The sequence below is a fragment of the Manis pentadactyla genome, chromosome 12, assembly GCF_030020395.1.
Source record: "Manis pentadactyla isolate mManPen7 chromosome 12, mManPen7.hap1, whole genome shotgun sequence".
NCBI lineage: Eukaryota > Metazoa > Chordata > Mammalia > Pholidota > Manidae > Manis > Manis pentadactyla.
In genome coordinates, this window is record NC_080030.1 from 2,827,029 (window position 1) to 2,844,397 (window position 17,369).

Below are 17,369 nucleotides of genomic sequence, written 5' to 3' on the forward strand. Positions count from 1 at the left end.
TCGCCGCTGCTAAGGAGCCTTCTAGGATGACCTGCCTTTTCAGTAACTGTCTCTCTTCTTTAACAGCATCCTGCAGGTTATCGCCCAGCTCCTCCAAGCGATGCTGAAGTGCGTCTCTCTCCCGTCTAAGTCCCTCGACAATCCTCTTTCTCCTGTATAACATTTTCCACTATCTCAATGAAAAGAGACCCCATAATGTCAGTTGCTACACGGCCCCTGAGGTCTCCAAGCAGTCTTCCAACTCAGGGAGGGCTGATTCTGCAGCTTCCGGTGTTTCCACCCTGCCCCAGTTCTGGGGAAGGCCCCACCCCTCTAGGAGGTACTCTACGCTAGACCAGTTCCCCATTAGGGGTTTCCCCAAGTTGGAAGCGCCACAGCTGGGGGGATACTAACAGGTGAAGCGGCACCCTCTGCTGCTGCATCCGCTGGGGCCTCCCCACCATCCGCAGGAGCAGCCCTCCCAAAGGTCTCCCCATTATGACAGATTTTGGGTTCAGAGGTACCCTGCTGACTGCCGCCAGGTGTTAAGTCTGGCGAAAGGAAATCCCAGGGCAAAATACCTCTAAAAACCGAAATCAGTCAAAGGGAGAAATAAAGTTTAAAACACGTTTATTGTTTACAAACTGCTGCTCCGGCAAGTCAACCCCTTCCTTTAAACTCTCAGGTTCAGACACACCCTCGGTTGCCCAGGTAGTTACCCACAGACGGGGAGATGGACGTCTCTCCACCCCTGAGGATGTGCAAGTGCCCTAAAGCCAGGTGAGATACTCCGGAAATGTTACAATTTTACCCACACGCAGCAATGGGAGGGCTTGGGAGGAGGGTGGGGAGGGGTCCGGAGCGCAGGCCTGAGTCCCTGACTCCCCGTGCACCCCTGGACCTCATCCCCTCTCTGGGCCAGTGTCTGGCCCCAGAAAGGGGAGCGGCCGCGCCCCACCCCGGGCCCAGCTGGGCGAGCTAACCCACGTGGTGCGCCTGGCGCCGGGAGCTTTCATTAGCTCATTAGATGCCAGTTGGCGTTATTATGGTGATTATCCCCATTATTATCCTTAATAACTAATTAATTAGAATTACTACGTCCGCCCCGAGTCCGATTGGGTCTCTCCGGCCGGGAAGTCACCGGACCCCCGGCAGAGGAGAGCTCGGACTCGGACTGGGACTCGAACTCGGTCTCCCACCCACCCACGCCCCCGGCCCACCCCATCCTTCCCGGCCCACGTTGGCCTAGCAAAGCAGCGGGCAGGCTGGGGTGGCGCGGGCCAGGAGGAGGGAGTCTGGGTGAGCGAGCGCCTACTGTCGCCCCCACCTCCGCGCAGGGATACCGCAAACCCATCGTGAGCCGTCGGGCGCTAGGACCGCGCGGCCCCGTCGGCGCCACGCGGAGAAGTCAAGCGGCCCCAAAGCCATGCCCCTCCCCCTGACAATTGGCTCTCGGGCCCCAGCGCGCGACTCCGATTGGCGCAGGCGGCCGCCACTCCGAGAGTGCCCGCCTCGCCTGGGCGGTAGGTCTCGGGTCTGCGGTCTGGAGCCTCAGGCGCTCTCATTGGGCGGGCGGACGCCGCGCGAGCAGCAGGGCTCGCGGCTAGCGGGGTCCGGAGTGCCAGCGGCCGCCCGGCCCGAGTCGGAGCCGTCATGGGCCCTGGGCCTCCGGCCGCCGGAGCGGGGGCGCCCCCGCGACAGCTATCGCTGGTCGCGCGGCTGAGCTACGCCGTGGGGCACTTCCTCAACGACCTGTGCGCGTCCATGTGGTTCACCTACCTCCTGCTGTACCTGCACTCGGTGCGCGCCTACAGCTCACGCGGCGCGGGCCTGCTGCTGCTGCTCGGCCAGGTGGCCGACGGGCTGTGCACGCCCCTCGTGGGCTACGAGGCCGACCGCGCCGCCGGCCGCTGCGCCCGCTACGGTCCCCGCAAGGCCTGGCACCTGGTTGGTAAGCCTCCCCCTCCGAACGCGCGCCCGGTGTCCCCGGGCCGGAGCCTCCCCGTCTGTCTGTCTGTCTGCCACGGCCGGAGCCTCCCCCGACTGTCAGTTTTCCATGGTCTGAGCCTGCCCGGTCTGTCTGCCAGCTCCTTAACTACCTGCCCCCCAGGAGCCTGCCGTGTTTGAGGGGGAGGACCCTCAAAACCAGATGTGGACACTCCTGCAGGGCCCAGGCTGGGGCAGGCCCGACCTGCAGATCCCCCTCCATCATGTGACCCTTCAGTGTCACTTCTCTTTGTCCGTCTGACACCCCCCCGGCACCCCAGCTCTCCCTGCATTGTGTGACTCCCCGTGTCTCCTCCGGTGTAGCCTGACTTCTCCGCCCGTTAGGGTGACCCCCACCCCCAGGACAGTTCTGTTGAGTGAGGATCAGGCTGCCTAGAGCCCCCCTGGGGCCCATCTGTTGCCTCCCCCAGTGCTCTCCCAGCCATGCCTGTCCCCTGTGGGCAGCCTGGTGCTTGGAGGGTTTCGGGGGCTGCCCTGGGAGCCAGGAGTTGGGGGCTGGAGGTCTGTGCCTGTCGGCCGAAGGGGATGGGCGTCTGCCGGGCAGGCAGTGAGGTCCCCCTCTGTCTGGGGGCGTTGCCTGGGCTAGTGGGCTGCTGAGGAGGGGAGGGGAAGGGAGGTGGCAGGGCTGGGGCGCCCTGCCTGGGGAGCACCCATGTAAGGCCTGCCTCCCTGCCCAGCCAGACCCTGGGCCTTGAGATTAGCTTGGACAGCTTTCCCAGCTGCCCTTACCCTGAAGACAGGCCTGCCATCCTGACATTTGGGGCTTGCGGGCTCTTCAGGAGGCAAGGCCAGGAGTCCTGTCCACCTCTGGGAATTCTTGGCGGCTCTGCAGAAACCAGGAGGGACCCGATGCCATTTCCCCTGCCCTTGGGAACAATGAGGGAGGAGGCAGTGGTTTGCCCCGGGCCATGGGAGTGCCGTATTTGCAAGGTGCAGCAGATTTCCCAGCAGCCTAAGTGGCAGGCAAGGCCCAGGGGCCAGATTGCTTGGGTCGCTTTCGGCGGTAGCAGCAGCCAGGGAGGTGGGAGCCGCAGACCTTGACCAGCGATGGCCTCCCCCGGAGAGCTGACGTTAGAGATGCTCCCCTTTGCGCCCATGCTGGGATCACTCATGGAGCTGAGCCGAGTCTAGAGTGGTTTTGCTCATAATAGGTAAATTCAGTGACAAGCAAACAAGGTAGTTCCCAGGCCCGAGGGATGGGAGGCGTGGGGGCCTCTTTTCTGTGGCAGATGTGAGACCCTGCTGAGGAAATGGGGCCTGCGGGGTGGAGGGGATCCCCAGTCTGACACGGAGCAGGCAGAGCCCCCTGGGAGGGGCCTGCCCCTGGCTTGGAGCCTACCGGCTGCCTGTGTGCCCCTTTCATAGGTGGGGGGCTGGGGTTCGGCCAGGGCCCCACCTGCCCCCAGAAGGAGAATCTGAGTGCCCCAGGAGAGGCGGGGGCTGGGCACCTTGGTGAACAGGGCACTGAAGCCTTTGTATACAACAGGTGTGGGGCCGGAGGGGGTGCCCCAACCAGACACCAGGGCCTTCACCTGAGCCCCTTCCATGCCTAGGGTGGGCACGTGGGGAGACCCAGGAGTGTCTGTGGAGAGAGGAAGCCAGGATGGCCCCTCATGACCCTGATGTGCCTTGAGTGGAGGTCACCTAGGCAACAGTGCCCACTTCCCTATTTTGCCCCTGAGTTTGAGGGTGGTGGTGACCAGACGCAATTCTTCCTCATAACAAGCCTTCTGGGCTCCCCCCTAGCCCAGGGAGGACCCTCAGAACCAGATGTGGACACTCCTGCAGGGCCCAGGCTGGGGCAGGTGGATGGACCGGCAGGTGAATGGCTTCATAAGGAAGCAGCAGGGCTCTGGAGGAGGGGGGCATTAGCTTTGGGGTTTTGAAGGATGAATAGGAGCATGTAGGTATTGTGGGGCATGCCAAGTAGTTGAAATATCTTGTGCAAAGGTGTGAAATATAGCTTTGAAGCTGCTCAAGGTGGGAAGTGGCTTAAAGTTGTTAAAATTCAACAGAGTAGATTTGAAGGTCTAATTGGCTTTATTAAGTGATTCATGAATCAGCCAGCATCCCATCCACCATCCCAAGTAGAGAGATGCTCCGGGGTTGTACAAATGGAATATACTGGAGGGTACATAAGGAATTGGCAGAAGAAAAGATAAGGCCTGGACATCTTCTGGCGGGGGGAGTCAAACCATCTCACACAGACCACCTCACTAGTGCTGACCTGCGGATTCCTGCCGGACTGTTAGGTTACATTCCTGGGATGGGTGGGAACTGCAGTTAAGTCACAGTTTGCTGTCCTGGGGGGCAAGTGACTCTACGTAGCTTTCTGTGTGTGTTCTTCTTGGAGGAGAATAGTGGAAGTGCCTGCTTTCATGCACCGACTCTCAGTCCCATGCCAGCCCTGTGAGGCCAGGATTTTCATTATCTGTATTTTCTGGAAACTGAGACCCCGAGGGGCAAAGTCGCTTGCCCTGGACACCAGCCTGGCGGCCTGGCTCCGACAATGGCTAACCTGGCCTGGGTGGCAGGGTGGAGTCCCGCCAGGGCAGGCGTTTCTGGGTCCCACAGGGATCTTCCCGGCAGGCCCCTCCCAGGCACCAGTTCCAGAGAAACTGCGGGGTTCTGGTTTCATTTCCCCATCCCATCTGGGGGATGAGATCACCCTGGGCCTGGCGGCAGGAGGTCGGGCTGGGGATGGGGGAGGAGGGTGCAGGGCTGGCACGGGGTCCTGCAGGCTGGATTCTTAGCTCTGCGGCTTGCTTGGTGGACCTGTACCCTCCTCTGGAAAATGGGGTTAATAACGTCCGTCCCTTGGGGCTGTAAATAGAGGCCGCCGTTGTTATTCACTATTCACTGGTTCAAAAGGAATTGACACTGGGTGCCAGGGACAGGAAAGCCACTTAGCTCTGTTATTCACCCCGCGAGAGCCTTCAGTCTTGCGGGGGAGGCAGGCAGAAAACAATTCCCGTGTGTGCTACAGGCTGAGGAAAACAGAGCGGGGTCCAGACAGCGTGTGTTGGGGCCAGGAGACTGCTGGTGACTCGGTTGGTCAGGGGGGGCTTCTTTGGGGAGGTGGCATTTGAGTCCTGAGGAATGAAAAAGAGCCAGCCTTTCCAGGCTGTGAGGGGGAGGGCATTCCAGGCAGAAGGCACAACAGCGCAAAGGTCCTGGGGCTGCACCAGCTTGGAGGCCCGAGAGGAGGGGGGGTGCGGGGCCTCTGGGGTAGGAGGGTTTTTCCGGGGGGAGGCCCCCTTACAGGCTGACAGGGACGCTGGGGCTCAGGGGGCAGGGTCCAAACCGGCCCCGTCTCGCATGCCCTGGCCTCCTGACGCCTACAGGCCCCCCGGGGCCCTTGAGAGGGGTGGGGTCGGAAGGCTGCCCCTGCCTGTCCTGGCAGCGGGAAGGGGAAGCTGCGGTGTGAATGGTGTGTCTGTGGGGGGCTCGCCTTCAGCCTGCCATGTGACCTCAGCGCTCTGCTTGTTTCCCCATCTGCCACCCGGGGGTGCTTACGGCATGTGGCCTCGGCAGCGCTGCAGCCTGTTGTGCCCGTTTCCCCATGGGACCCCGGGGGATGTAACCCGGCCCCTCCGCCTCGGTTTCCCTGTTTGTCCCTGGGCCCGTGGGCCTGGGGAGCCCTGGGCTGCAGACCCTCTCCCCACTGTGTCATCTGGGAGGGTCCCCGCCCGGTTGCACCCGGGAAGCCCTCTGATGTGCGCCCCCCGCCTGCTGTCCACAGGCACCGTCTGTGTCCTGCTCTCCTTCCCCTTCATCTTCAGCCCGTGCCTGGGCTGCGGGGCGGCCACCCCCGAGCCAGCCGCCCTCCTCTACTACGGGCCCTTCGTCGTGGTCTTCCAGTTCGGCTGGGCCGCCACGCAGGTCGCGCACCTCAGCCTCATCCCGGAGCTGGTCAGCAGCGACCACGAGAAGGTGGAGCTCACGGCCCTCAGGTGCGTGGCGGTGGGCGGGACAGGCGGGCCGGGACCCAGGGCTGGGGTCTCATCTGAAGCTGGGCCCCGCCCCACTGACGGACTTGGTGGCAGGACTCGCTGTCTCACGGAGCTCGCAGTGGCCAGGCTGCTAGGCTGAGGCCGGCAGGAGGGTCTCTGATCTCAGGCAGGGAGGAGACCCTTCCCCCGAGGCCGCCTGATTAGGTCAGGCCCACCCAGGACCATCTCCGTGACATCCACAGAACCCCTCACCACCGTCGCAGCGTGCCAACCAAACACGGAGTGCCATCCCACCAGTCACAGGCCCGGCCCGGGGGAGTGGATTAGACAGGGTGGGGCCCGGGCGTGGCGATCTCTGGGGCCACCTTGGAATCCTGCCTTGCTGCTCCTGGGTCCAGTTGGCACCTGGCTTATCGGTCAGCTTGCTTGAGGTGCTGAAGGAGGTTTTGTAGGCATGAAGGTGGTAGGAGCACGCAGGGGGTGCCTGCTGGGTGCCAGGCCCAGTTCTAATCACCTTTCATCCCCATGCAGCCCCAGGGGCTGTCATGTGCCCAAGGCCAGGAGGTACTGGGAGGGCCAGGCTCGCAGAGGCGTCGACTGGCTGCTAACTCTTGCTGTTACACCAGCATCTTCGAGGGCCCTGCCTGCCCACAGTGCAGCCACTTTGGGCCCCAGCTCTGCCCAGCCTGGCCTCGTCCCCTCCCACCGCAGGTTCCGCCTTGTGGCCGGGAGGAGGCCTGAGCTATCTACGGGTTGCCCAATATGGTGGGTTGGGGTGCGAGGGCTCCAGCTGGTGGGAGGGGCTGGGGGAGACTGAGGCCAGGCTCGGGGGTTCCTTCTCCCTGTGGGCTCTACTGCCAGCCTCCTGTCATCTTCACTTTGGCCTCTGTGGATATTGTTCTCACTTTCAGAAGGGGAAACCGAGTCCTGGTGAGGCTTAGAGGCCCCACCTCTGCCCCACCCCCCAGGCTCTGGAGGGACGTCGCCCTGGGGCTGCAGGCAGGTGCAGACGCAGCTGATTCGGGACTATGGAGTCTTTGCCTTGCGGAAGCCCAGGGTCTGGGAACCGAGAATTCTAGGGTCCTGGCTTCTGAGCATCTCGGGTTCTGACTTTGGGCTGCAGCCCCGACTCGGCCCTGCTTCCCTGAGTCTCTGCCCCTTGGCCTGGGGTGGAGTTGCAGGTCAGGGGTGTAAGTCGTCAGATAATGTGCAGCCTGGGGAAACAGGCCAGTGGTGGCTTCCTGGGCCACCCAGCGTCTGATGGCTGAAGTCGCTCATGGGCCAGAGGTTCCCGAGGCCCGCAGGCAGCCTCCTGGGGAGGAAGCGGCCGTGTGGTTTGCTGGCTGCCGTGCTGAGGCCGCACCTGTCTGCACAGGTACGCTTTCACCGTGATGGCCAACATCACTGTCTACGGCGCCGCCTGGCTCCTGCTCCACCTACAGGGCGCTCCGCGCTTGGGGCCCGCCCAGGAAGACAGGGAACAGCTGGGGGTCCAAGATGTGCCCGTGTTCCGGGTGAGCTGGGCCCTGGGCGGGTGGACGGGACACCCCTGAGGCCCTGAGCCCCAGGGCTCACCCATGGGAGCCACTGCTGACCCCTCCCTGCCCTGTCCCAGAACCTGTCCCTGCTGGTGGTTGGCGTGGGTGCCGTCTTCTCGCTGCTGTTCCACCTGGGTACCAGGGAGCGGCGCCGGCCGCAGGCTGAGGAGCCGGGGGAGCACAGCCCCCTGCTGGCCCCCGCCCGCGCCCAGCACCTGCTGCTCTGGAAGCACTGGCTCCGGGAGCCGGCCTTCTATCAGGTAGGCCAGGGCAGAAGCCTGAGCCACCGGTGGCCAGCAGCCCTACTCCGTGGGCACACATGCTGGTCCCGGCCCCAGGAGCAGGCGCCGGCCGCAGGTGCCCTGCTGCCGGGCCCTCCACTGCCCTCGTCTGCTCCCAGGTGGGCTTGCTGTACATGAGCACGAGGCTCATCGTGAACCTGTCCCAGGCGTACATAGCCATGTACCTCACCTACTCCCTCAGCCTGCCAAAGGTGAGCGGGCTGGGGCGCTGGGCGGCCGCAGGGCTGGCGGGCCCGGGTCAGCGGGCCGTGTCTGAGTCGCCGCACCTGCTCTGCCCTGACAGAAGTTCATTGCCACCATCCCGCTGGTGATGTACCTCAGTGGCTTCTTCTCGTCCTTACTCATGAAGCCTGTCAACAAGTGCATCGGGAGGAATGTGAGTGGGCAGGGCCGGGGGGGCGGGGACTGGAGGGCTGGGGACCCTGCGCCCAGAGCCCTTGGCTCTCAGACCCCCAGAACTGGGTGGTCTGGGCCCTATAGAAGCACCATACCTGGGAACTGAGCTTTAGTATCCCTGCTTCTGAGCATATTGGGGCTGCAGAGCTCTAGAGCTTTCTGCACTGTCCAGGGTAGGAGCCAGGAGTGGCTGCTGAGCGCTTAAAATGTGGCTGGCACCCAGGGCACTGCAGGCCTCGTTTCATTAGACTTTCACCAGTTTGCGTCTGGGGACAAGCAGCCCTGGCCTCAGCGGCAGCCGAGCACAGACACGGTGTTAGAGCATTGGCTCCACGGGGCCCTGAGAGCCTGTGGCTCTGGCCCCTCCGAGGTCAGGGCTGGGGACTCCTTGGGGATGGCGCAACTCCAGCCCCTCCTGTGGGTGGGTGGGGGGTGGTGTGGGGCAGATTGAAGACCAGAGGCGCCGAGGGCAGGCTCACAGCTGCCTGGAGGCGGTGACGCCCGGCTGGCTCCTCTGCAGCTCACCTACCTTGTGGGCCTCCTGGTGATCCTGGCCTTCGCAGCCTGGGTGGCGCTGGTGGACAGGCTGGGTGTGGCCGTGTATGTGGCAGCCGGGCTGCTGGGCGTGGGCTGTGCCACCATCTTGGTCACCTCGTTGGCCATGACGGCAGACCTCATTGGCCCCCACACGGTAGGGCTGGTTGGTGGGGGCTGGGGACGGGCTGGGGACCAGGGCTGGGGTGTGGGTGCTCACCCCCCGTGCCCATGTCCCGCAGCACAGCGGGGCCTTTGTGTACGGTGCCATGAGCTTCTCGGACAAAGTGGCCAACGGGCTGGCAGTCATGGTCATCCAGAGCCTGCACCCCTGCTCGTGAGTGGCCTGCGTCCACTCCTTTAGGGGGAGTGCATATACACCGAGCGCATACCATGTGCCGGGGACCCGGGACACAGCACACAGATGTGTCGGGCAATGGGGTGGGCAGGGCTGGGGAGAGCCGGGATCTGTGCAGTACAGACCTCAGGACCCGGGGCCCCAGGTCTGGAGGGAACTGGGTGTGCACCCTGGAGCCTGCGCCTGGTCCCTGTGCCCGGGGAGCTGGGGTGACTCTCACCACCCGAATCATCGCGTGAGAACTGTGGCCAGAGTGGGGGCGGGTGGTGGAGGACACGGCCTAGCGAGCCCTGCCCTGGGCAAGAAGCCAGGGGGCCTCCCTGAGGTGGCCCTGGATGTGGTACTGGGCCTAGGCAACTGGGGAGGAACGGCACGTGCAAAGGCCCAGGGGCTGGCGGGCCCCAAGGTGGGCAGGACCCAGCGGACCAGGGTCCTGGCTCACCCCTCCCCCCCTCCCAGCTCGGAGCTCTGCTGCAGGGCCTGCATGGGCTTCTACCACTGGGTGATGGTGGCCGTGACAGGCGGCGTGGGCATGGCTGCCGCCCTCTCTCTGTGCAGTCTCCTTGTCTGGCCCATCCGTCTGCGGAGCTGTGAGTTGTGGGCCCCTCCACCCCCCAGGAACCCCAAACCAAGCCATGGGGGCTGGGGCTGGGACAGAGACAGACCCCCACACACTAACCCACCCCCTTCTCTTGCAGGGGACCCTGGAACCCGGCTCTGACCCTCCCCCGTGCCCACTGCCCTATCAAAGGAACCTGGCCTGCACACTCACTGCCTGGCTGTGGCCTGCTCCTCCCACCTGTCTGTCCCTAGAGCTAGGCCCATGGTATCCAGGGGCCCATGGGTCCTGATGGGCTGGGGGGACCCAGTCCCAGCTCTGGATGTTTGGGGTACCCTCTGTTGTGTGGGGGCAGGCCCTAAGGGACTCAGGGACTGACTTCCCTACTCGGCCCCCCAGCCTCGGCTGGGAAGCTGGGCCAGACCCGGGTGTGGCGGCTGCGGGATTCAGCAGCCAGGCTGGGGCCCAAGTCCGGCTTCCTGCACCCAGGCCTGTGCTGACGGTGAATAAAGAAGCGCCGTGGGTGAGGACTGGGGCCTCCACTTGTTGCCCAGGCTCCCGGTCCCTCGCTGCAGACAGATGCCCGAGGCGGGGAGGTGGTGTTGGGAAGCATGGCCTTTACCAGTTAGTAGGTGGGGAGCTGGGCGGGGGCCGCTGGTTGGTGGAGGGGCAGTAGGGCTCCAGGGCCCACTGCTGGTAGTTCTGGGTGGTGTAGCATGGGCGCTGGGGCACCGACAGTGCCGGCACATAGTCAGACACCTGCCACAGTGGCTCCATCCCATATCGGTGCCTATTGACTGCTGTGGGGCGGGGACCCAGTCAGGTGCTGGCCCCAGCGTCCTTCACCCCCACCCAGGGGACCTTGCTCCCCGCCCCCATTCCCTTGGTCCTGGGCTCACCGTATTCCTTTCCCCGGCTGGGCCTGTCTGTCCACCGCATACTCCCCCACCGCGTGCTGGGGGCCCTGTACTGGGCAGGGATGATGGGATCGTGCCAGGCAGTCTCCCGGAGGTGCTGGGTGTAGGCTGCCAGGGAAGAGTGGAGGTCGCCTCTGGCCCTTGCCCTCCCCTTGGGGCTGTCCTGGTCTGAGGGCGGTGGGGCTGGGCACTCACCCGAGGGCATGTTCCGCTCCCGGTGGCTGTAGCATCCATGCCAGCAGGCGTAAGCCTTGTGGTACGGGCTGTCCGGGGCTCGTGGGAGCGTGTACCAGGCTTCCCGGGATTCCGAGTTGGTCAGGCCAGTGTACCACAGCTGGCCGGAGGCATCGCGTCCCATGGGTGTATAACTCCAGCCTGTTGCCTGCTTGATGACTGGCGCCCCGCGAGGCCCCTCCTGGGACAGGTAGTCATCGCTAAGGTGTGGGAGTCAGGGGACAGAGTCTGAGCCTGTGGCCATCCCCTCCCCACCGGCCTCAGCTCACCCTCCCTAGAATTGGCCTTTCCGCCCTCTGCCAGGTGCCACCAGCAGTGTGGGTATAAAGGCTGGCCCACAGCACGGGGCCTTCCCTCATCCCTGCTCGGCCATGCCTGTCCTTCAACACTGGATGCCCCTCATAGCCCGTCTTTTCTTCCACGTCCCTCCCAGGACCCTCACTAAACCTTTCACGTTTGCTTGCCCCTCCCCTAGGGGACACCAGGAAGGGGAGGGATGAGGGCTGTGGCCACTCCTGGGGCCCTAAGTCCTTGTCCAGCCTCCCAGCCCTGCAGGCCCCTTCCTCCAGGAAGGCCCTTGGACTGGAGGGTGTACCAGGAGTGGTGGTGGCTGCAGCCCAGATTCTGGGGCCCAGGTTCTGCCCCATTGGTCTGGCCTAGAAGCCATGGACTGGGGACACAGGGACTGTGGGGCTGCCCAGGCTCCCAGGAATACCCTCAGGTAAGCCTTGTGCCTTTGCCATCCACCCAGTTGGCAGGGACCAGCTGGGAGTGATGGCAAGCTCACATTTAAACAGGGAGCTATGTGGCAGAGCCTGTCCTGGGCAGAAGGCAGCAGCAGGGCTTCCCTGAGGAGGAGGGGTGGGCAGACCACTCGAGGCAGAGGAGCAGCATGTGCAAAGGCCCTGGGGCAGCAGAGGACAGTATAAGGAACAGACAGGGCAGTAGAAATAACCTCTTGATGGGAAAAATCAAACCTCAATGAGGTACCATTAAATGTAAAGGAAAGTGAAAAAACCCTAAGCTGGTGAAGCTGTAGGGAAACGTGCCTGAGCAGAAACCTCAAGTGGGAATTTCTTTCCTAACGCATCCCAGTAGCACCAACGCCTGGGAGAGACGGGGATACGTGCCCGCACTGTGAGCTTGACCCTGGGCAGTCGCCCAGAGACCGCGGTGGTCTGCCCCAGGTTGGTCCCAGCAGGGCAGCTGGCAACATGCCCTCATCTCTGCCTTGCCCAGAGAGCCTGGCTCAGAGTTCTCACTTGGGTAGATGATCAGACCACAGAAAACTAGAAGCCCATGTGTCTCAGATAAGGTGACATTAGCCTGGTCGGTCCTGGGACATCAGCCTCAGGAGCCTGACGTAGGCTGGGCTTGCCACTCAAAGGGGAATTTGAAGATCAGTGGCAAAGCCCAACCTCCTGCAACGAAGGGTTCTGAACTGCCAACTGCATAAAATGCAATTAAAATGCTCTCAAGTAATAACAATGAAAAGTGAGTCTTTTTTATGAATGAATGTCAATTAAACCTCTCTTTAAACAACAGCATCACATTAGAGTGAGAAAAGACTTCTCATGCTAGGTGAACACCTTGGTCCCCACTCGAGATTTCTGCATCTTTTCTGACCATCACGGTATGAAACTAGAAATCGGTTATGAGAAAAAAAACAAATGTGGAGGCTGACCCAGTGGGCCAACAAAGAAATCAAAGGGGAAAAACAGAAATGCTCAGAGACGAACGAAGACGGAAACACAATGGTTCACAGTTGTCGGGATGCAGCAGAGACAGTTCTAAGCAGGAAGATGGCGATGCAGGTCTGCCTCAAGGCACAAGGTCTCAGTCTTACCCGGCACCTCAAGGAACTAGGAAAAGAACAAAGCCCAAAGTTGGTAGAAGGGACATGATGATAATGATCAGGGAGAAATAAAGGAGGCAGAAACAATCAGTGAAAGAGCTGGTTCTTTGAAAGATAAAGGTGCTATCTTTAGCTAGACTCAAGAAAGAGGACTCAAAATAAATGAAAGAAGCTACGAGAGACATCACAGAAATACAAGAAATTATGGAAGATAACTACAGAGTCATATGCCAATGAAATGGACAACCCAGAAGAAATGGATAATATTCCTAGAAACATCCAGTCTTGTAAGCATGTGTCAGGAAGAAAGAGAAAATCTGAACAGACCTACTGCTAGTAACAAAATTTAACTGGTAATAAGCTCCCAACAAACAAAAGCCCTGATCCAGGCCGTACCACAGGGGAACCCTACCGAACAGCTTACAGGGAGCTAATACCTGCCCTCCTAAAACTTCAGAGAACAGGAGGGCCTCCCAGTTCAATCCATGAGGCCAGCGTCGCCCTGATACCAAAGCCAGACACCATACACCCAAAAATAAATTGACACACCGGTGTCTGAGAAACATGCAGAAATCCTCTGTAATCCAAAGTATTAGCAGACCGAATTCAAAAACACATTAAAAGGACCATTCACCCTGACCAAGTGGGATTTATTCCAGGGATGCAAGGGTAGGTCAACACCCACGAGTCATGCCATACACAGCAATGAAGTCAAGGCTAAAAATCCTATCTCAGTACATGAAGAGAAAGCATGAAAAATGCAACATCCATTCGTGGCAGAAACTCTCAACGAGGTGGGTATAGAGGGAATGTTTCTCAGCACGACTACGGCCACTGTGACAGGCCCACAGCCGACATCACGCTCCGCGGCCAAGGCTGAGCGCTCTCCTCTGAGGTCAGGAACGGGACAAGGTGCTCACACTGACCACCCTTACTCAGTAGTCCTGGAGGTCCTGGCCATGCAGTCAGACAAGAAAAAGAAAAGGCATCCAGTGGGTAAGGAAGGAAAACTGTCACTACCTGCAGAGGACATGGTATTACACACAGAAAACCCTAAAGACTCCACCAAAAAACTGTGAGAACTAGTAAGGGAACTCAGCAAGTGCAGGACACAAAAATCAAAACACAGACATCTGTGTGTTTCTATACACGAACAATGAACTAGTAGAAACTAAGAAAACCCATTTACGACTGCATCCAAAAGAATAAAATACCTAAAAATAAATTTGATCAAGGAGGTGAAAGACCTGTACTCTGAGAACTGTAAGATGCTGATGAAAGAAATCAAAGATGACACAAATAAATGGAAAGATTACATGCTAATGGGGTGGAAGGACTAGTATTCTTAAAACAGCCATCCTGCCCAAAGCAATCTGCAGATTCAGCACAATCCCTATTAAAAAACCACTGGCATTTTTCACAGAACTAAAGGAATAATCCTAAAATTCAGGTGGAACCACAAAAGACCCCAAATAGCCAAAGCCATCCTGAGAAAGAACAAAGCTGGGGGGTATCACGGTCCCTGGCTTCAAGCTCTACTACAAAGCTGCCATATAATCAGAACAGTATGGTACTGACACAAGAACAGACCCATAGATCAATGGAACAGACTAGAGAGTGCCCAGATGTAAACCCACACATCTGTGGCCAATTAGTATATGATAAAGGAGCCACGGATGTACAGTGGGGAGAAGACAGCCTCTTCAATAACAGTTTTGTGAAAACTGGACCGCTACCTGCAGAAGAATGAAACGGGGCCACTTAAACACCACACACAAAAATAAACTCATGGGTTAAAGACTTAAATGTAAGACCTAAAACCATAGAACTTCTAAAAGAAAACATAGGCAGTAAACTCTTGGATATTGGCCTTAGCAATATTTTTCTGGATCTGTCTCCCCAGGAAGGGTAACGAGATAAAAAACAAACCACTGGGACTACATCAAACTAAAAAGCTACACAGTGAGGGAAAACGTCAAAATGATAAAACAACCTACCAAACAGGAGACATCTGCAAATGATATAGTCAATAAAGGGTTGATATCCCAAATATACAAAGAACTCATGCAACACCAAAAAAGCCAAATAACCCAATTAAAAAATGGGCAGAGGCCCCGAGTACACATTTTCCCAAAGAAGCCACACAGATGGCCAACAGACATGGAGAGAAGTCCTGGTAAAACCCGAGGAGCGCTTCCCTCTCAAGGAAAAAGATTTTGTGGTATTTAAATAAGGGAGGACATGGTTAACAGCCTTCCCTTCCCTAGGCGCCAGCCAAGCCCTGCCGGCCCTTCCCGAGTCCTCTGCCTTTCAGAAGGCTGCGCACACCCGTGTCTGCGTCCCTTTTGTGACACAGATGCGGGAACTTGCCTCGCTCATGGTTTCTCGTCTTTTACTTAGTACTCCTGGGGACGGAGCAGCAGCAGACGGACGCTGCGTGGTACCTCGCTACAGTTCATTCAAACGGCCTCTTATGAACAGGCTCTACCGGCTTCAGAGCGTCTCCCCAAATTCACTGAATCTCAGGCATGACCTTATTTGGAAACAGGGTCTTAGCAGCTGTGATTTGCTAAGTTGAGGCCACAGGTTAGGGTGGGTCCTCATGCAGGGGCTGGGGTCCTTGTAAGGAGCAGGGGATTTGGACCAGTGGCGGGGCAGACTGGGGAGACTCGCCTACAAGCTGGGGGACACCGAGCGGTGCCGCCGAGTCCCCAGAAGCCAGGGGGCACTGACTTCCCCAGACACAGAAGGACCCAGAGCCAGCCGACACCTGGCTGGTAGAAGCATCCGCAGGCCGTGCTGCCCACGGTGTTAGAGCAGCCCCGGTAGTTCAGTTTGCCGTGTGTGTGGTGTGCAGTGTAGAGGTGGTGGCTGTGTGCCCTCCTGCTAGTGCCTGCCCACAGGCAGGGAGCTGGGCCCTGAGGTGCAGTCAGGTGGGGAGAAGACAGGCAGCAGTGGTGAGGATGGCCAGTAGGCCGCTGCGCCCACGGGGCTCTCCATACATGACGTGTACAAGAAGCCCAGGCAACCCCCCGGAGGTCAGACCCAAAACCCGGACCAGCGGCTCCTGGCACAGGTGTGGGTACTGACCTGTAGAGAGGTGCTGGGAAGTCCACTTCAAGGGTCCTGCGGGGCACGTAGGGCCAGGCAGCTGCCCACCCAAGTGTCTGCATGTCTGCCTCTGGGTGCCAGTCCGGGCTCCTGCCTAGAAGGCCTGTGGGCCATTGTTGACAGCAACAAAGGCCGCCCTGTGTCCTGGCAACAGCTCAGATGGCTCCTCCCTCCCCAGCCCACAGCAGAGGCTGGAAGGCAGGCAGCAGGGGAAGGGTGTCTGGCTGTGGGTGGGCTGTGGGTGTGAGCCCACAGCTTCTGGACCAGACCTGGGGCTCCAGCAGCCCCTTCTTATCACCTCTCCCACCTCACCCCCAGGCAGTCCTTCCTGTTTCCCAAATATATCCACAGCAAAAACCGCCCACCTGTGTTCACAACAGCCGAAGTGGAAACAACCCGAATGCCCACTGACTGCAGGACAAACAAAACAAAACGGGTTCCATCCACACGTGGAACATCCCTCACCACTCAAGGGAGCAAGGCCCTGCCATGCTTTGCAGGTGGACGGGCCCTGAACACGGTGCTCAGAGACTCCCGCCAGACACAGGCCATACAGCACGTGACCCCATTTCTGTGAAATGCCCACAACAGGTGAATCCACAGACTGAACATGGGTTTGTGCAGCCAGGGGCTGGGGAGGCAGAGGAGGGGGTGCTCACAGGACAGGGTTTCCTGGGATGACAATGTTTAGGAACGAGAGGTGATGGGTAAGAATGTACTTAATGCCACTGAATTGTGCACTCTAAGATGGTAAGTTACATGTGATGAGTCCTACCACATTTAAAAAATGACAAAAAAAAACAAGAATCTGCCCACCTTTCACCACCTCCATGTAATGCTGGCCACGGTCAGGGTATCACCCGCCTGGGCGGAGCCTCCTCGCCGTCCTCTCTGCCTGTCCCTCCAGGTTTCCATACAGCAATCTCATCCCTTCTCGTGGACACACACCCGGGGCACCCACTTCCTTGGGGTCAAAGCTGGAGTTCTCCTTAAGGTCCCCGGGTCCTGCATGACCTGCCCGTCCCTGCCCTGCCCCCTCCCTCTCTCCCAGTCGCCCACTCTGCTCCAGCCACATGGGCCACCTTGCTGTTTGTCCCAGCCGCCAGGCCCAATGCGGCCCCAGGGCCTTTGCACAGGCCATGCCTGCTGCCTGGAGCACCCCATTCCCAGGTATCTCCTGGCTCAACAGGCCCTTGCAAATGACAGGTTTGTCACAACCCCTGGATGCAAAGCTACCCTTTCCTAAGGCCTCCCACTTCCCAGCACACTGGTAGTCACACAGGCATCCCGGTCCTGCACCCAATCCCACACCCCAACAGGCTCCTCCAGGGCAGGTCTTAGGGTCTGGTCTCCTGTCCCCACTGCCCAGGGTGGGGCCCTTCACCTAGAGGGAAGGGCCTGCTCGCTGCAGGGGGCTTAGCCCTCTTATCAAGACCCCTGGGCCCCCAGGCCTGCCGCCAGCCTGGCTCTCCTTCTGTCCCCAGACCTGCCCCCTGCACCCGTTTCCACATTGACCCGTCTGCATGCCACTCAACACGCTCCAGCCTCTCCCTGGCAGCCCTCTGTCCCCCCAGTGCTGCCAGCGCCAAATCCCTTCCCTCTACTGCAGAAGCCACGTCCCAGGCA

At 59.9% G+C, this 17,369-nt stretch overlaps 2 protein-coding genes across 2 annotated transcripts; one reads left to right on the forward strand and one right to left on the reverse strand.

Moving 5' to 3' along the window:
* The first annotated feature begins 1,521 nt into the window (after window positions 1-1,521).
* Window positions 1,522-10,156, forward strand: MFSD12 (major facilitator superfamily domain containing 12). Its single transcript, XM_036890661.2, has 10 exons — window positions 1,522-1,930; window positions 5,729-5,939; window positions 7,315-7,453; window positions 7,555-7,737; window positions 7,878-7,970; window positions 8,063-8,155; window positions 8,696-8,866; window positions 8,952-9,046; window positions 9,527-9,657; window positions 9,766-10,156. The coding sequence occupies exons 1-10, from the start codon at window positions 1,633-1,635 to the stop codon at window positions 9,786-9,788; spliced, it is 1,437 nt and encodes a 478-aa protein (XP_036746556.1). The 5' UTR covers window positions 1,522-1,632; the 3' UTR covers window positions 9,789-10,156.
* A 67-nt stretch (window positions 10,157-10,223) lies between these two features.
* TEKTIP1 (tektin bundle interacting protein 1) lies at window positions 10,224-17,185 on the reverse strand. The gene is made up of 4 exons (XM_036890662.2): window positions 15,723-17,185; window positions 10,739-10,977; window positions 10,526-10,651; window positions 10,224-10,426 (listed from the first exon to the last, which is right to left on the reverse strand). The coding sequence occupies exons 1-4, from the start codon at window positions 15,803-15,805 to the stop codon at window positions 10,245-10,247; spliced, it is 630 nt and encodes a 209-aa protein (XP_036746557.2). The 5' UTR covers window positions 15,806-17,185; the 3' UTR covers window positions 10,224-10,244.
* Window positions 17,186-17,369: the final 184 nt, after the last annotated feature.